Source organism: Berghia stephanieae, chromosome 10 (assembly GCF_034508935.2).
Source record: "Berghia stephanieae isolate SIO BIC M18660-M18661 chromosome 10, UCSD_Bste_1.3, whole genome shotgun sequence".
Taxonomy (NCBI): Eukaryota; Metazoa; Mollusca; class Gastropoda; order Nudibranchia; family Aeolidiidae; genus Berghia; species Berghia stephanieae.
This window is the reverse complement of record NC_088369.1, coordinates 2116654-2132748: the sequence shown is the minus strand read 5'-3', so window position 1 is coordinate 2132748 and position 16095 is coordinate 2116654. Positions and strand designations below refer to the sequence as shown.

The following is a 16095-nucleotide window of genomic DNA, read 5'->3' as shown; positions in this document are numbered from 1 at the left end:
CAATTCAGCATTGAATCTTTGAAATAATCTAGAATATTAATTTTAAAATATACCAAAATAAAAATAAGCAGTTGTTTTTTGGTCTGGGAGGGGGTGTCTCTCTCTTTTTAAAAAAAAAAAAAAAAATTAAATTTATTTACCTTTTCGTGGAATTTCTTTTGACAGTTTGGTCCAAAATCTGTACACAACTGTCCTAAAGCATTGCAAGCAGCATATCTCACACGAGGGTGCTGAATCAGACAAAACAAAACAATCAAATACAATTAAAATAGTGCAGCAAAGAGTAGATAGATAGTCTTGGAAAACAAATACCAACTCAAAACTAAACCTGTTGGGTTTGGGGGTTTTTTGGTCAGAAATACACCATTCCTCAGGCCTTTTAAGAAAAACGATATAGTTTCAATAGATGAAACCACTTTGTGCTATATTTTATATTCCTGTAAACGTTCTCATGTTTGCGTATTTTGGACAAAACTTGCTACACATCATACACAATTCCATAATGGTTGCCAAAGCCTGATAAGATCAATGAAAGATTAAAGAACTGGTTAAATCGAAGATCATTTCAATTCACTGCTTAATTATTTGGAAAACCCCCGTCCAAGTGAAATCCAATGTGCTAACTCTCATCTCTCAAGGCCTCAAACTGTATCTAAGACATCACTTTCTGAGTACAAGTCAATGTGATGCTTCTGTCAATAATTACAACTTATAATTTAATTGACTAGCATTTTTTAACAGCAGTTGTATAAATCTCAGGGTTTGCATTTATAGCAGGGTAAAGCGATATATGTATGTATATATAATATATATATATATATATATATATATATATATATAAATATATATATCCTATTTTTATTATTATCATCATCATTACTCGCCATTTGCATTCAATGCATTACCTTATCCCCTGCAAAAGGCTAGACAGCCTCCACAATATTGCCAAATTATATATGTGTGCATCCCTGACATAATCAGTCGCATGGTGAATTTTTGTTTTTCTTCCCCATTTTTAAAAAATCCCAATGTCTCCTGAGCATTTTAATCTTTATTTGAAGCAAACCGGGTGATATTTCATGAAGTTATGGGCTAGGGTGTGAAACCCTAATTTTGAGAAAATCGCTGCCAGTCGGTAAGAGTTGATATTATACTACCTTCACAAAAAAAATTATAATAAAATATTTAGGAGTAGAAATTCAATGAAAATATTTCATTAATATGTAAAAAAATGTTTGATTTAATTATTTTTGATGAGAACACATTTTCCATATAAATTGACCTCTTGACTAAAATTGTCAATTAATATTATCACTTTTATTGGTATCATCATCACTACTCGCCATTTGCATTCAATCACTACCTTATCCACTGCAAAAGGCAAGACAGCCTCCACGATGTTGCCAAGCATCTGTTCCATGTGAGTGTGACAGCCCTCACCACAGGCAGACACAGCCATCAACCCAGCATAACGGTACTTCCAGTCCTCTGAAAGGTACAAAATTTTACAAGTGTGAAAACGAATTAGCCATTGTTTGTTTTCGTTTTTAAGACGCTTGCATCACATTTAGCGTCATATCAGCGCCAGTAAATAGGGATGAAAACTGGATAGTAAAAACATTCTAGATGTACAATAAAAAGGATTTGAAGAAAAAGTAAGACAAAGGGGAGTGGTACAAATAGAGATCAGATGTAAATTCCAAGAGCACACTATCAGTGTACTTAGTTTGAGATTACCTAAATGTTTTGAATATGTTACAGTGAATGACATACTCAGTCGGGTGGTGAAAAGGTTTGAACTGAGATATGACCAAGTTTAGTTAGAAGGTTAATTTTTATTTTAAAAATAAGTTCTTGTCATAAATTATTAAATCAACCCTTTTTGTACATCTTCAAGAAATATCAAAGCTTAATTTCAATTCTAAATAGTTTTTATAGCCATTCAAGTTGAAAAATAAATGCAAATCCAAAATGGTTGCATTCCGACAGATTATGTCATGCACTGACACATATAGCCTTGTTTAAATTCACTTTTTGGCTTCTGGATCTGACTTTTTTTCTTTCTTGTTTATAGAGGTTTTACGATGTTTGCTACACTTTTTGTCATTTCAGCACCTGTAAAAAAGGCAAACAGTCAATTCCCAGTTAAAAACGAAGTATCTCATACATAAAGAACAAGAGATGGTGAGTAGGAAAGTACCAGAAGTCAATAGACAATAAAAATTTTGTGGCAGTGATGGGAGCTCGAACCCGCAACCTTACTACTGGTACGACAACTCTGCCTGGCCGGGGAGAGCGTGACTCTACCGTATGAGCTATCCACGATCTTGGATAGCTCATACGGTAGAGTCACGCTCTCCAGTGCCAGGTGGAGTTATCGTACCAGTTAGGTCGCAGGTTCGAAACCCCATCGCTGCCACAAAATTTTTATTCTCTAGTGCCTTCTGGTACTTTCCTACTCACTTCATTTCGTGTTGTTATCAACATAATTGCCTGTTCCACTCACTTTTCTCAATTAAAAAAGTATCTCATACATACCGTGTTGTAACATCTGTGAGATATTGGAGATGATGTGTGGCAACATGGTCTTTCCCCCCAAAGCACACGCCAGACGATCTAAGGCTGCCTCTCCAGCTATGGGGTTGCTGAAATAATAATAATAATAATAATAATAATAATAATAATAATAATAATAATAATAATAATAATAATAAAAGAACAAAACCACGTACAATAATCGTAATTACCATTATCATCATTTATTATTATTGCTATTATCAAATAACTCTGTTAATGCCTTTATTTCTTTATTTTGGAAAATTACTATCAAGAGCTATTTGACCAACCTACTATGTACATAACACTTTTCTGAAGTCAAGAATCAATACATCAATTTGTTATTTTCTAATCTAATGATTTAGAGATGAATTCGAATGTAGAAATCAGTCGTGTTTCACATGCAAAGGGATCGATACTAATCACGGATGAGGGTGAGATTTTTAAAAACCTGATCCCCCTGTCCACCCGGCAGTGAGTCTGTTAGATCTGACAGAAAGTAATTTGCAATAGACTAGTGTCTATCTGAAGGGTAGCAATCAATTGCTATTGTTCCTTTTATGCAATAGAAACCGGGAAAAACTCCGGGTCCATGGGTCCAATGAATGGCTTTGAAGGAAAACTATATTGAGAGAGAGAGAGAGAGATAGAGAGAGAGAGAGATAGAGAGAGAGAGATAGAGAGGAGAGAGAGAGAGAGAGAGGAGAGAGAGAGAGAGAGAGTATATATACACATATTAATATATATATCAGAATAATAGGATAACAAGATATTTCTTACGATTCTGTATCTTCGTCGTCCTCCGTGTCCTGCTGTGACCAGTCCTCCTCCTCCTCCAGGTCCACCATTAAAGCCAAGACTTGTTGAACTGAGAGAGGAAATAATACAATTACAGCAACTCCAAGCACTTTCATGCTAAAGAAAGATTTATGAAGTGTAAACTTTACCCACTCGATTTCAATATGTTTGGGCTTTTTTGTTTTAAAGTGTTTTACGGCGCTTGCAACAAATAATTTAGGTCATATCAGCGACAGTAAAAAGGAACAAAATGGGATAGTAAAAAGTTCTAGAATTACAATTAAAGCACTCAAGAAAAGGTAAGACAGAGGGGAATTAGTTCAAATAGGAAACAGATGTCGATTCCAAGAGCATACTATCAGTGTACTTAGTTTGAGATCACCTTAAAGTCTCATTCAGACACAAGCACAGGTCCCCGCTAAGAGGTATACACTCAAATGTTTACAAATCATATATAATACGCAAACGAAACATAATACAGTGCATAACAGAGAGATGATTTACAAGGAAAAAAATATCATCTCCCAAAACTAACTACACATTTGACTGTTTCCCTCTCAGCCAAGGTATCCGGCCAGGACCAGGATAAAACCAAGAAATCTAATTCCAAGACAAAGACAGAATGCATGTTGGATAATAGATACAGGGGGATAGAAGAGACAATATGAGGGTGTCCAGCAGATTATCAGACTTAAAAATCCTACCTCCCCCAAAAAATCCTACCTAGCAATTTAAAAACACGGCAAAAAAAAAACTTCAGCATTGTTTACATCCAAGCCATTCGATAAAACGTTCATCCTTGAGCCAAGTTTGATTAAAATAGCACTTTCCCATAGTGCAGGGGTGAGAATGACTGGTCACAAAAAAGGAGGAAATTTTTCATCGTGAAGATCATGACCCATCCATGCGACCATAACCTATAAATTTGAATTTCACTAAAATTTACTGAGATGCGATCCAAAATTTGTCTCGAGGCAATTTCTAACACGACTCGGTGGAATTTCAAAAGTTGAAAGTGTAATTACAACATTTGGTGGTTGTAGCAGGGATGATGGTGGTTGTAGTAATAACAGTGGAAGGGATGATGATGTGGTGGTGGTTGTAGTAATAGCAGTGGTAGGGATGATGTGGTAGTGATTCTAGTAGTAGTATGGATGATTGTGTGGTGGTGGTTGTAGTAGCTGTGGTAGGAATGATGATGTGGTGGTAGTTGTAGTAGTAGTGGTGGTAGGGATGATGTTGTGGTGGTTGTAATAGTAGTGGTGGTAGGGATGATGGTTTGGTGGTAGTTGTAGTAGTAGTGGTGGTAGGGATGATGTTGTGGTGGTTGTAATAGTAGTGGTGGTAGGGATGATGGTTTGGTGGTGGTTGTAGTAGTGGTGGTGGTAGGGATGATGTTGTGGTGGTTGTATAGTAGTGGTGGTAGGATGATGGTTTGGTGGTGGTTGTAGTAGTAGTGGTGGTAGGGATGATGTTGTGGTGGTTGTAATAGTAGTGGTGGTAGGGATGTGGTGTTGTGGTGGTTGTAGTAGTAGTGGGTGGTGGTAGGGATTATGTTGTGGTGGTTATAGTAGTTGTGGTGGTAGGGATGATGGTGTTGTGGTGGTGGTTGTAGTAGTAGTGGTGGTAGGGATGATGATGTTGTGGTGGTTTGTAGTAGTAGTGGTGGTAGGGATGATGGTGTTTGGTGGTGGTTGTGTAGTAGTGGGTGGTAGGGATGATGGTGTTGTGGTGGTTGTAGTAGTAGTGGTGGTAGGGATGATGGTTTGGTGGTGGTTGTAGTAGTAGTGGTGGTAGGGATGATGATATGATGGTGGTTGTAGTAGTGGTAGTAGGGTTGATGATGTGGTGGTAGTTGTAGTAGTAGTGGTGGTAGGGATGATGGTTGTAATAGTAGTGGTGGTAAGGATGATGTGGTGGTGGTTGTAGTAGTAGTGGTGGTAAGTAAAATGACGTGGTGGTGGTTGTAGTAGTAGTGGTGGTAAGGATGATGTGGTGGTGGTTGTAGTAGTAGTGGTGGTAGGGATGATGATATGATGGTGGTGGTAGTAGTGGTAGTAGTTGTAGGAGTAGTGGTGGTAGGGATGATGGTTGTAATAGTGGTGGTGGTGGTAGGGATGATGTGGTGCTATTTGTAGTAGTAGTGGTGGTGGGGATGATGATATGATGGTGGTTGTAGTAGTGGTAGTAGGGTTGATGATGTGGTGGTAGTTGTAGTAGTAGTGGTGGTAGGGATGATGTGGTGCTATTTGTAGTAGTAGCGGTGGTAGGGATGATGTTGTGGTGGTGATTGTAATAGTAGTGTTGGTAGAGATGTTGATGTAGTGGTTTTGGTGAGTGTTTTTTTATTCAGTGATGATAATAGCAATTGTCAAAAAGGAGGAACATTTCTCAGTCTATCGATCAAACACAAGCAAAGAAACCTAGTAGTTAGTCAGCTTATAAATACAACCCAAGAATCTCTCAAATTTAAAGCCATAGTCAAAAGGTAAAAAGGAAAAAGATTAAACTAAGCCAACCACCATTGCTTTGTTCTAATATATCATCTCTATATACCAGATGATTTAATGTGGTTGCGAAAGAAAAGAGAGAGAGAGAGAGAGAGAGAGAGAGAGAGAGAGAGAGAGAGAGAGAGAGAGGAGAGAGAGAGAGAGAGAGAGAGAGGGGGAAGGAGGAGAGACTTCTTTACCAGAATAACTTATGTATTGACCTTTTGAATTCTATATCCAAAAAAAAAAAAAGAAGAAGAAGAAAAGAGAAATAGAAAGAAAGGCAAAGGGGGGGGGGGGGGGGGGAGAGAGAGAGAGGGGGAGGAGAGAGAGGGAGAGAGAGAGAGAGAGAGAGAGAGGAGGAGAGAGAGAGAGAGAGAGAAGAGAGAGAGAGAGAGAGAGAGAGAGAGAGAGAGAGAGAGAGAGAGAGAGAGAGAGAGAGAGAGAGAGATTTAAAAAGCAACAGGTACCTACAACACGGGGAAAAAATCCAGACCCATTTGTCCCTCCCCTTCCCCTTCAACCATCAACTAACTAATCAAAGAACACTACCTACTGGTCTTCTGTGTCTATTGTGACATCTGGTGCCATACTGTCTGGCCCAACGTCATAAAAACGGGACCGTCACTAAATTTCACGAGACTGAGCACAGGTATCAAAATATGACATATGACATAATGGTGATTTTGTGGTTTTGAGGAAAATGTTTGACATGGCAAATTTGAAAAAGGAGGAAATGTGATGGGATGGGCGGAGATAAACTACCATTTAGGCGGAAATCCGCCTTTAGGCGGAAGATTCTCAGCCCTGATAGTGGGATAATGAGTAAAAGCAACAGCAATGAATTGAACAAACAAAAAAAAAGCACAGTCCGCCAAAATTTAAAATAGGCCTAATCTATATTTCTAGATCTTGCAACGAGCCACAGTTGACTATCTCGATTTATAGATCTAATCTACTAGATCTACAAGAATAGACTAATAGAGGAGGCACAAAGGCAGACAATCCAGAGAAAAGAAAATAATAGTCCTCAACTGAACAACACCAGTTAAGATTTCGCAAAATGTACAATGTACAATCCACAAGGAAAAGAGGCACTTCGCCAGATGAAAATGAATGCGGATTAGACGAATGCCAAACCCAAACTAAATTTGAGACTGAAAACGGCGAAAGAAAGTGAACCGTATGATCAAGACTTGTATTAAATTATCACCGACATTGAAGAGCTCTCAAGGTAGTATAACTCTTTTATTCGAATCCGGTATTTTCCAGTATTTTCATAGGTAGGAAGGCTTAGGTCGACTTGATTCTAGCAATCGGCGTATTCGTTGCAAATGCGTTTCGCATTTCCGCTCGGAATCGCACGATCACTTAAAAAATCCGACCTGGGCGCAATTATCCGACTTTTTCCTACCAATCCGACCTTAAGGTAAAAAATCCGACCTCGCTGGACACCCTGAATATGTGCCCCCCTGCCCACTATGGGAGGTCAGGAACCCCACCCAGGAGTTCAATATGAGTGGAAATCAAAACATATTTGTTCCAATGGCCACTCGTGCAAGAACAGGCAGGGATGCCAACTCCAAGAACCGAGATGTTAAAAATGAGAAGAATAAATGTGTAATTTCCCACACACAAAAGGTGCAAACTATGAAACCCTCAATTCCTGGGTAAAATTCAACACATTGTGCCATGACAGTGTATAAATAGTTAACCACAAATTATCTATAACTACATTTAGTTTCAGGAAGATTATCCTATTTTTAAAATTGGCAATATTTTTACATTTAAAAATACGTAATATTAATAGATTTTCGTTTTTATCATCATCGGCTCCATTTTTAAATTTTAAAATATATAATTTTCCCAATAGTTAGCATCTCTGGAACAAGAGAGAAGTCACAAAACCAAAAAAAAAAAAAAAAAAAAAAAAAAGTCGTCCCAACAACTGTGTTGGGGGACTCATTGTCATGGAAATATCCTCAAACCAAAGCAGAATATAGTCCTTTATACAACAATGTTAAAACAAGCCCATAAGTATGTCTGGTTGTCAGACCTTTAAATACGTATCCACTCAAAGACACAGGGTCAAAACAGAAAAAAAATCCAAAAAACTCGAACCTTTTATTAATCCATTTAAGAACTTGAAAGGACGTGCCAAATATTTCTAGGCCTCGAACTGGCTTTTTAGTTACGCATTTATGTTCCATTTTTTTTATTGTTGGCTGAAGAAGGATTTTAACCCCAAAACATTACGTGTTTGGTATTCTGTTTTTTCATTTTTTTTTTAAAAAGCAGTTATATTCACTTGTGTTAATTACTTTTTCAAGCATGTAAAAACCAGTTTTGAGGCATTTCTATAAAATTGCGACAGTACGTACAGTCTTAAGATTAACAGGAAAGGGGTTTGTAACTATTGCAAAAGATCTAGCTCAATATCCACTAAACATGCTCAAAGCGCTTTACAAATGGTCCATGACCAACAGCAACATGTAAGATGTAGAACGAGACATGACGCCTGTTCGGCGATATAGTTTTTTTCGACAGAGACAACGCTGTTGATGACCAGGTACTCATTTTACACCTGAGTATGGTAAGAGAATGTGAGTAAAGAGCCTTTTGCAAGGACCTTCCGATCCGAAAGCGTGTCAACCACAAGACCACATAGCCGCACAATATTTTGTGAAATGCCTGTTCCAAGTGGGCGGGCCAAAGCTGGATAAAGACTCACCTAACAGAGGGATGTATTTGGAAAGTTTTCTGACCATGGCAGGGGCTGTCTCGGACATTGACACGATAACTTCCAGCGACAACTGTCTCCACGTGTCATCCAAGTTATTGTCTGATACCACCTGGACAGGATACAAGATAAAAGACATGATGATGAGCTCACAAGTAGGTTTGTTTGTTTGTTTTCTTTCTCTCTTCAAGTATATCAGTATACAGCTGCACAGAGACATGATGACATTGATAAACAAAGCGGCCAACTTTTCAAAGAGACAAAACAGGACACCTGACACACAATACCGTAATGACCCAAAACAACAGTGTTATATTTTGATTATTATGTAGCATAATATAGATTTAGAGCTTTTTCTGTTCATTGTTTTAATTTGCTGGTCAAAAAAAGCAAAATCCTGGAACATGTTAAGGTCATGTCTATTTTTAAACAAAAAAAAAAATAAATAAATAAATAAATAAAATAAAACAATTCAATTCTCTAGCAAGAAAAAACAAAACAAACTTTAGCTGGGAGTTTTCAAAAAGCGAATTTCTGACTTTAACCAGAAAAAGGTCATCCCTGAATGTCCTTACACATAAAGTGTAAAACGACGATGAAGAGAGTAAAAAAAAAAAAAAAATGGAGGTATTGTCAGAAATCCAAAAGTTGTCGGACACTTTACAACATCTGGAATTGCCACAACAGAAGAAAACAAAACAAACAAAAAAACAAAAACAAACACCAAACTCACCCGGAGACAAAGTTCAAAAATGGGTTCTAGTTGACTGCGGAGGAATTTGGGAACGTTTTCTGCGATCTCGATGAGGCATTTGATCAGACTGTCATCCTGCTGGGCTGCCACACTATCAGCGATACCCTGAAACGGAAAATGAGTGGGAAATACTTGAACTAAGAATGGGGGAAAAAAAAAACCACAAGTACATGACAATATGCTTCATATCAATGGCAGAGAGATAGAGAGAGAGAGAGAGAGAGAGAGAGAGAGAGAGAGAGAGAGAGAGAGAGAGAGAGAGAGAGAGAGAGAGAGAGAGAGAGAGAGAGTGTGTGTGTGTGTGTGTGCATGTATGTATGTAGAAAGATCAAAACTCATAATAGACCGACTTCCCAAACAGTTATTTTTAAATGATTCATAGCAACCCAAAAATGAAAGATTATTTTTCTTATGGTGTGGGAGCATGTGTGTTTACTTTGTTCAGCTGTACACTGACAAACATTTTTATTTCTTTCAAATTATATTTTGAAAATTTTTAATTCAAATATTGACCCTATTAAAATGATTACCCAACCCATGACTTGCCAAAAGTCAAACGTTTCAATTTTGCAACTTTTTTTTCTTGATGAAAAGAACAATTCTGAATGAAAAAGATGGTTACACATATGAAATTGTAGTAATTTTCTCCCTCTTTTGGGGAAAGGATCTAAAAAACAAAACAAATGAAAAAAAAAACAAAAACAAACCGGATCCGAGCTTTATTTATTTCAAAACAGTGTTAAACCAAACTTTATCATTCAAATAAGCTGACCTGTATCAATGCTGGGAGAAGGTCTTTAAAAAAGTTGATAACTTGTTGTTCTTTGTCATTTTTTATGATGAAAGCAGTTGTAGCTTTGCAAGCTTCGAAACAGATCTGAAATCACAGGAAACAAAAAGAGAAAGTTTGGAGAGAGAAAGAAAACAAATAATTCAAGACATTTGATTTGAGATACAAAATGATTGGACAGCAAAATTCCAATGTTTTGACCACGTCCAGACCCATATCACGCAAACATCATCCAATGTTTTGACCACGTCCAGACCCATATCACTCAAACATCATCCAGCAATCATCCAATGTTTTGACAATGTCCAGACTCATATCACACACTCGTCCAATCATTCACACAATCATCCAATGTTTTGACAATGTCCAGGCTCATATCACACACTCGTCCAATCATTCACACAATCATCCAATGTTTTGACAATGTCCAGACTCATATCACACACTCGTCCAATCATTCACACAATCATCCAATGTTTTGACAATGTCCAGACTCATATCACACACTCGTCCAATCATTCACACAATCATCCAATGTTTTGACAATGTCCAGACTCATATCACACACTCGTCCAATCATTCACACAATCATCCAATGTTTTGACAATGTCCAGACTCATATCACATACTCGTCCAATCATTCACACAATCATCCAATATTTTGACAATGTCCACGCAAACATCCAATTGGAATATTGAAAAAGCAATGGGGTTGTAAAAGCCCTTTGATGTAAAAGCCCAAAAAAGTCTTTATACCAAGCACCACTGGAAGTGGCTGGAATGGTACATTACTAGAATAAAAAGTCCTTCAGAGCCATTAGGCCCCTGGGGGTGAGTTTATCCATTTCTATAGCATGAAATGGACAATAGCAGTTGCCTGCTACCCTTTGGCTAGGACGCTAGTCTATGGCAAAGTACTTTTTGACAGACCTAACAGACCCAGCTACCCAATTACTGCTGGTTGGGGTCCAAATACCTCGACTCCACCCAGGATCGATCTCGGTTCCATTGCATCATGTGAAGCAAGAGCTCTAACAATTGAGCTTTGTTCTAAAAGTTTGATTTGAAAATTTCAACTGGTAAGAGAGAGAAAAATATAAATCAGACACTGGTACAATAAAGTCACAAACAACAAAACAAGTGATGAAATTATTTTTTTTTAAATATGTAGTATTGCCATACCTGAGTGTTGGTTCTGTCTTGCAATGCAGCTCCTAACATCTGCTTGATGACATTCAGGTACTGGTTCTGTTGGTTTCCAAATATGCCTGGCACGATGCTGAAAATGATAACAATGGTAACACAACGTTTCAGCAAACGTTCATGCACTTAAAATTGTCTTCAAAACTTTCAGAACATAAAGAAAATTTGATAATTAGGGAGCAGGCACCGCTGTAAGAGAAAGATCTGAAAAGGTGTGAATGAAACGGTAACAGACAAAGCAAGAAAGAAAAATACAAAAACAAACCATCACACTGATTTTTTGGGGATGTTTTTCTTCTTCTTTCTTTCATGTTTTGTCTGGCACGTTTCATACACACTTTTTCAGTTTATTCAACTTTTCCAAATGCCAAATAGGGAATTTTAAGACCTGCCAACCAACCCACAGAAAAAATTATTAATGAGTTTTTATATAGTGCAATATCCACTTGAAGCCTCAACAAGTGGGGCCAGCAACACTTAACATGTAGGATGAGACAGGAGCTATCACATTATTTCTTTTCAGACAGAACAACGTTGTTACCGGCCTGGTACTCATTTTACACCCGAGTAGTGAGAGAATGTGATTAAAGAGCCTTTTCATCTGTTTTCGTATATTAAATTAAGGCTTACATTCAATTTCACATTGTCATTTACAAATTCAAAGGGAAATTATAAGAAAAAGCGTGTAAGATTTAACCATTATAACAATAATAAAATATATGAGTATGTATATTTACAGTTACCAGCCTATCTTGTTGAGTATAATGTTATTTTATTTCTTTTTTGTATTTAATTATGCCATTCTTGTACAATGATGTTTTATCCTGTTGTTATTGCTAAGATCCAAATCTAATGACTACTTGAAAATGAAGCACCATAAATACCACATTATAAAATTAAAATAATCCCATTGTGTTTAAATCTGAATTGTGATTTGAGTCAGTGTATGACAATCGGTTGGAAGGTGAAAATTTTGGAAGTGCATTCTTTTTAATTTTCTGAAAGAATATGTGTCAGTGCATGATATAATCAGTCGGAAGGTGAAAATTTTGGACTTGCATTTTTTTTATTTTTTTTTTTCTGAAAGAATATGCTCCCCAGATGTATGGGAAAGCTATCCAGCGACTTTTCTCAAATTCCATACTTTTTCAACTTGACTAGCTGTAAAAAATATTTAGAAGTGAAATTAAGCTTTGATATTTCCCGAAGATGTACAAAAAAGGGTTGATTTAATCATTTGACAAGAGCTCATTTTTAATTTTAAAAATTGACCTTCTAACTAAACTTGGCCATATCTCAGTTCAAACCTTTTCACCATCCAACCGATTGTGTCATTCACTGTAACAGATATCACATTATAATATTAAAATAATCCATTGTGCTTAAATCTGAATTGTGATTCAAAAATCATGGAATTTTAATCTACAGAGTGGACGTACTGAATATTTCTCTCTCGTCGATCTGGTATTTAGTAATGTATTTATCTTTTTATTGCTGTTGGCTGATGAAGGGGTTTGAGCCAGAAACTTTCCATATTTGGTGTTTTGTTATTTCTTTGAAGCTGTTATATTCATTTTTGTTTGTTAATTTTTACTGATCTAATCTGGCGAGTTTGCAGTCTTGAGTTATATTTGTTGATTAATCGTCAAGAATTATTAACACATTTACTCGTCATTTAAGGATAAATTAATAGTTTAGAAACTGCAACGATTCACACTCTTAATCAGTAAATTAGAAAATTCTAGCTGTCCTGATTACAAAAGGACAATGAGGGTGGTTTGAGAGTGGAAATTTCTATCCTGGTTTAATAAACTCATTTCATGATCAAGGCCTGGTACATGAAATTAATGTAATTTTTTTTTTTTAATTAAAAAAAAACAAAAAACAGATCTAATTTACAGTTTACCAAAACTTACCCAAGGATATGCAGGGCACTTTCTTTTAGCTCAATCTTATCTGAGCTGGCACATTCAAAAAGAAACTTTAATCCTTCAGGCCAAAGCATGTTGTTGTCATCGTCTGATAAAGGGAGGAGAAGGTAAAAAAAGAATTTTTAATTTCAAAACAAAACTAAGGATAAAAGTTAATATTTTCTTGAAGTAAAAGTTCTTTCACGTGGTCTTGTGGTATGATACTCGTTCCTGGTTTGAATAATGCATTGGCAGAGCATAGTCGAACTGTTGGAAGCTCTTTAGTTGCATTCTCTGACCACATCATCGCCATGAGTTTTTATATCAATGAGTACCTGCCGGTAACAACATTGCTTTTATTGAAATAAAATTACAATGTTGCCTTAGTTTGCCTGAGTTTTAAAAACAAACAAAAGTGATCTATAACTGAAGTAAAGCAAGGACATTTCTCCTGCCTGGGTTGTCAATTCTGGAAAAAAATTATTAACAGAACTTTTCCAACCTGGTACATTTATTGAGAGGGGGTTTTAGGACGAAATTCAAAAAGATTGCAATTTTACCGACCCAAATATTGACATCAATGTGTTTTAAGAGTGGAGGAACGAAATTGGATGGCACTCCTTGCAGAGGGCCCAGACTATAGTCAATTTTTCTTAGTGTCATATAATGGCCTTTGACAAGATAAACGCGCTCAAAAATGGCATATAAATGCTTATTTCTTTTTTGAACCTCCAATTTCAAAACTACAGGACTGAAATCATTCTCACTTATTCAGTCACAAACAGGTTTCAAACTCTTTGACTTTTGTCACAAGGCGATACAATCAAATGCTGAACTGCCGATGTCACTTTGTTAAATTTTCTTTCAAACATTTAAAAACAACAACAATAAATAAATAAATAAAATTACCAATCATATTGCGAGCCAGTTCAGCGAAAGCATCACAGACTTTCCGTCTCACGGCTGGGTTTGCTTCTCCCAAAATGGCAGCCATCATTTCCTGCTTCACAGCTAACTGGATCTCAGCCGGACATGCCCAGATCGTCTCAAAATTGTTCGTGAACAGACGTCGCACCAAAACAGAAGCCAGAGTTTTTTGCTGGAATAAATTTTTTTAAAAAATTAAATAGTGATAAAAAAAAACAAAAAAAAAAAAACAAACAAGATATTGTGCAATATAAAAACTCATGTCTTTTTTGTTGTTATTTTTTTCCCCTTGGAATTTCATCACCAGTTTTCTTTGAACAGTTGGAATGAATAATTTTATAATAGGGAGGCCAAATGATTTTTTAAAAATAAAAAAAAAGCCTGATAATTTGCGGAGCATCACGTATCTCGACGAACCTTGTCAAGTTTTTAAATGAGCAAGTAAAAACGTTTCTCCCACATCTCTATTATCTTTTGCGCGTGTATGGGGCCTTTGTTGCATCAATTAAAAAATTACTATTCCCGTCTTGAGAAGGATTTTATGTCAGGTGTCAGTGGCCGTCTTCTAAGGAGACGGAAAAAGTTGCTGAGGTGTGAACTGGTGGGAAAAAAAAAAAAGGCCGGAAACACTGGAGATTTGGCATCCCTGTTCTGTTATAAACACTGTTGAACTTCATCATTTTCTTGAAATAAAATAAAATTACCTTATTCATCCCATAGGGGAAATGTCTTTAGGGTCTATTCCAAGGGAAGACTGGAATAACCCAGACATCAGTCACAGTGCAGCATAGTTGAGTCCTTGTAAAAGGCTCTTTATTCACAGTTTATCACCGTACTCAGATGTAAAATGAATACCTGGTTGTTTACTGTGTCTCTGTCCGAAAAATTTGTAGTGAATATTGCACTATAAAAAAGCTAAATTTTTAGTATTTCTAAGTCATGAAAACTTATTGAAAATGAAAGTTGATGTCAGTGTCAGACTAGGCACCTCTAGTTTCTAGTTGTAGTACTTTAAGGGGTTTGAAGTCCTTTTTAATCATTGCGAGGGGGTAAATTGTTGATATCAAAGTTAACCACAGTGACTACAATTTTTTTTTTTATCTCCTAAAATTTACGAATTTCCAAATTTTCAAGCGGACAGGTATGCCTGACTATCAGTGTAAATTGTTGCAATCTCATCCTTCGTAAATAATGAAAAGTTGGATTGGTTGGAATTACCTCAGGGGGAACTTCTCCATTTCTGATAGCTTGTAGCAGACACACAAGCTTATCTGTTCCAGGCAAAGCTTCATATGCTTGCTGAAATAGAAAAACGATCAAAAGATAAATATTCACACAAACGGAACAGAGTAGACTTTCCAAGTCTCAATGCAACATGAATATAAGTTAAAAGAATAAGAATGAGAGTGAAATTGAAATGAAGGAGAAGTTAAGCCTAGAACTAGATTGAAGAATAAGAATGAAGATTAGACTATGAGAATGAAATGAGTATGAGTAAATGAGAAGTTAAGATCTTCGACTTCCGAGACAAACTCAAACTCATTCCTTTCCTCCTTCGAGTTTTCATCTAAAATATATAAAAATATGGATAACTATAAAAAATTTGCTTCATAATTTGAAATTTTGAAAGTCTACCTTATTATTATTAGCTTAAACGGTTGATGGAAATGAAAAGGAAGAGACGAAGGTTAAAAATAGAAACCATGCTTGTCATCGTAACTACGACTGATGGCAGCAGAATTAGAAAAGCAATCTATCTTAATACAATAAAAAATGTAAAGGACCTTCACTTCTTCTACAAAATTTAAGTATTTGGGGCTTATTCTCGTTTATTTTCACCAACCTCTGACTGTGTGCGTGTGTCGTTATCAGTACTCAAAAGCCCCACAAGGAGAGATTGGATGTTCAGTGTACCCGCCATCTTCGGC

The 16095-nt window shown here is 36.5% G+C and overlaps 1 protein-coding gene across 6 annotated transcripts in view; it reads right to left on the bottom strand.

Moving 5' to 3' along the window:
- LOC144956072 (importin-5-like) overlaps positions 1-16095 on the bottom strand; it is a 45796-nt gene that overhangs the window by 29694 nt on the left and 7 nt on the right. For all 6 annotated transcript variants that reach the window (XR_013641867.1, XR_013641866.1, XR_013641865.1 and 3 more), the window contains exons 1-12: positions 16011-16095; positions 15386-15466; positions 14150-14339; positions 13247-13349; positions 11310-11406; positions 10110-10214; positions 9317-9442; positions 8575-8695; positions 3337-3424; positions 2539-2645; positions 1364-1488; positions 141-230 (exon numbers count right to left, since the gene is read on the bottom strand). The exon at positions 16011-16095 is cut by the window's right edge. Coding sequence is in view for 2 of the 6 variants with exons in the window: in XM_078886404.1 (XP_078742530.1) it covers positions 141-230; positions 1364-1488; positions 2539-2645; positions 3337-3424; positions 8575-8695; positions 9317-9442; positions 10110-10214; positions 11310-11406; positions 13247-13349; positions 14150-14339; positions 15386-15466; positions 16011-16088 (1311 nt within the window). In the remaining 4 variants the exon portion in view is untranslated. The remainder of the gene's footprint in view (positions 1-140; positions 231-1363; positions 1489-2538; positions 2646-3336; positions 3425-8574; positions 8696-9316; positions 9443-10109; positions 10215-11309; positions 11407-13246; positions 13350-14149; positions 14340-15385; positions 15467-16010) is intronic.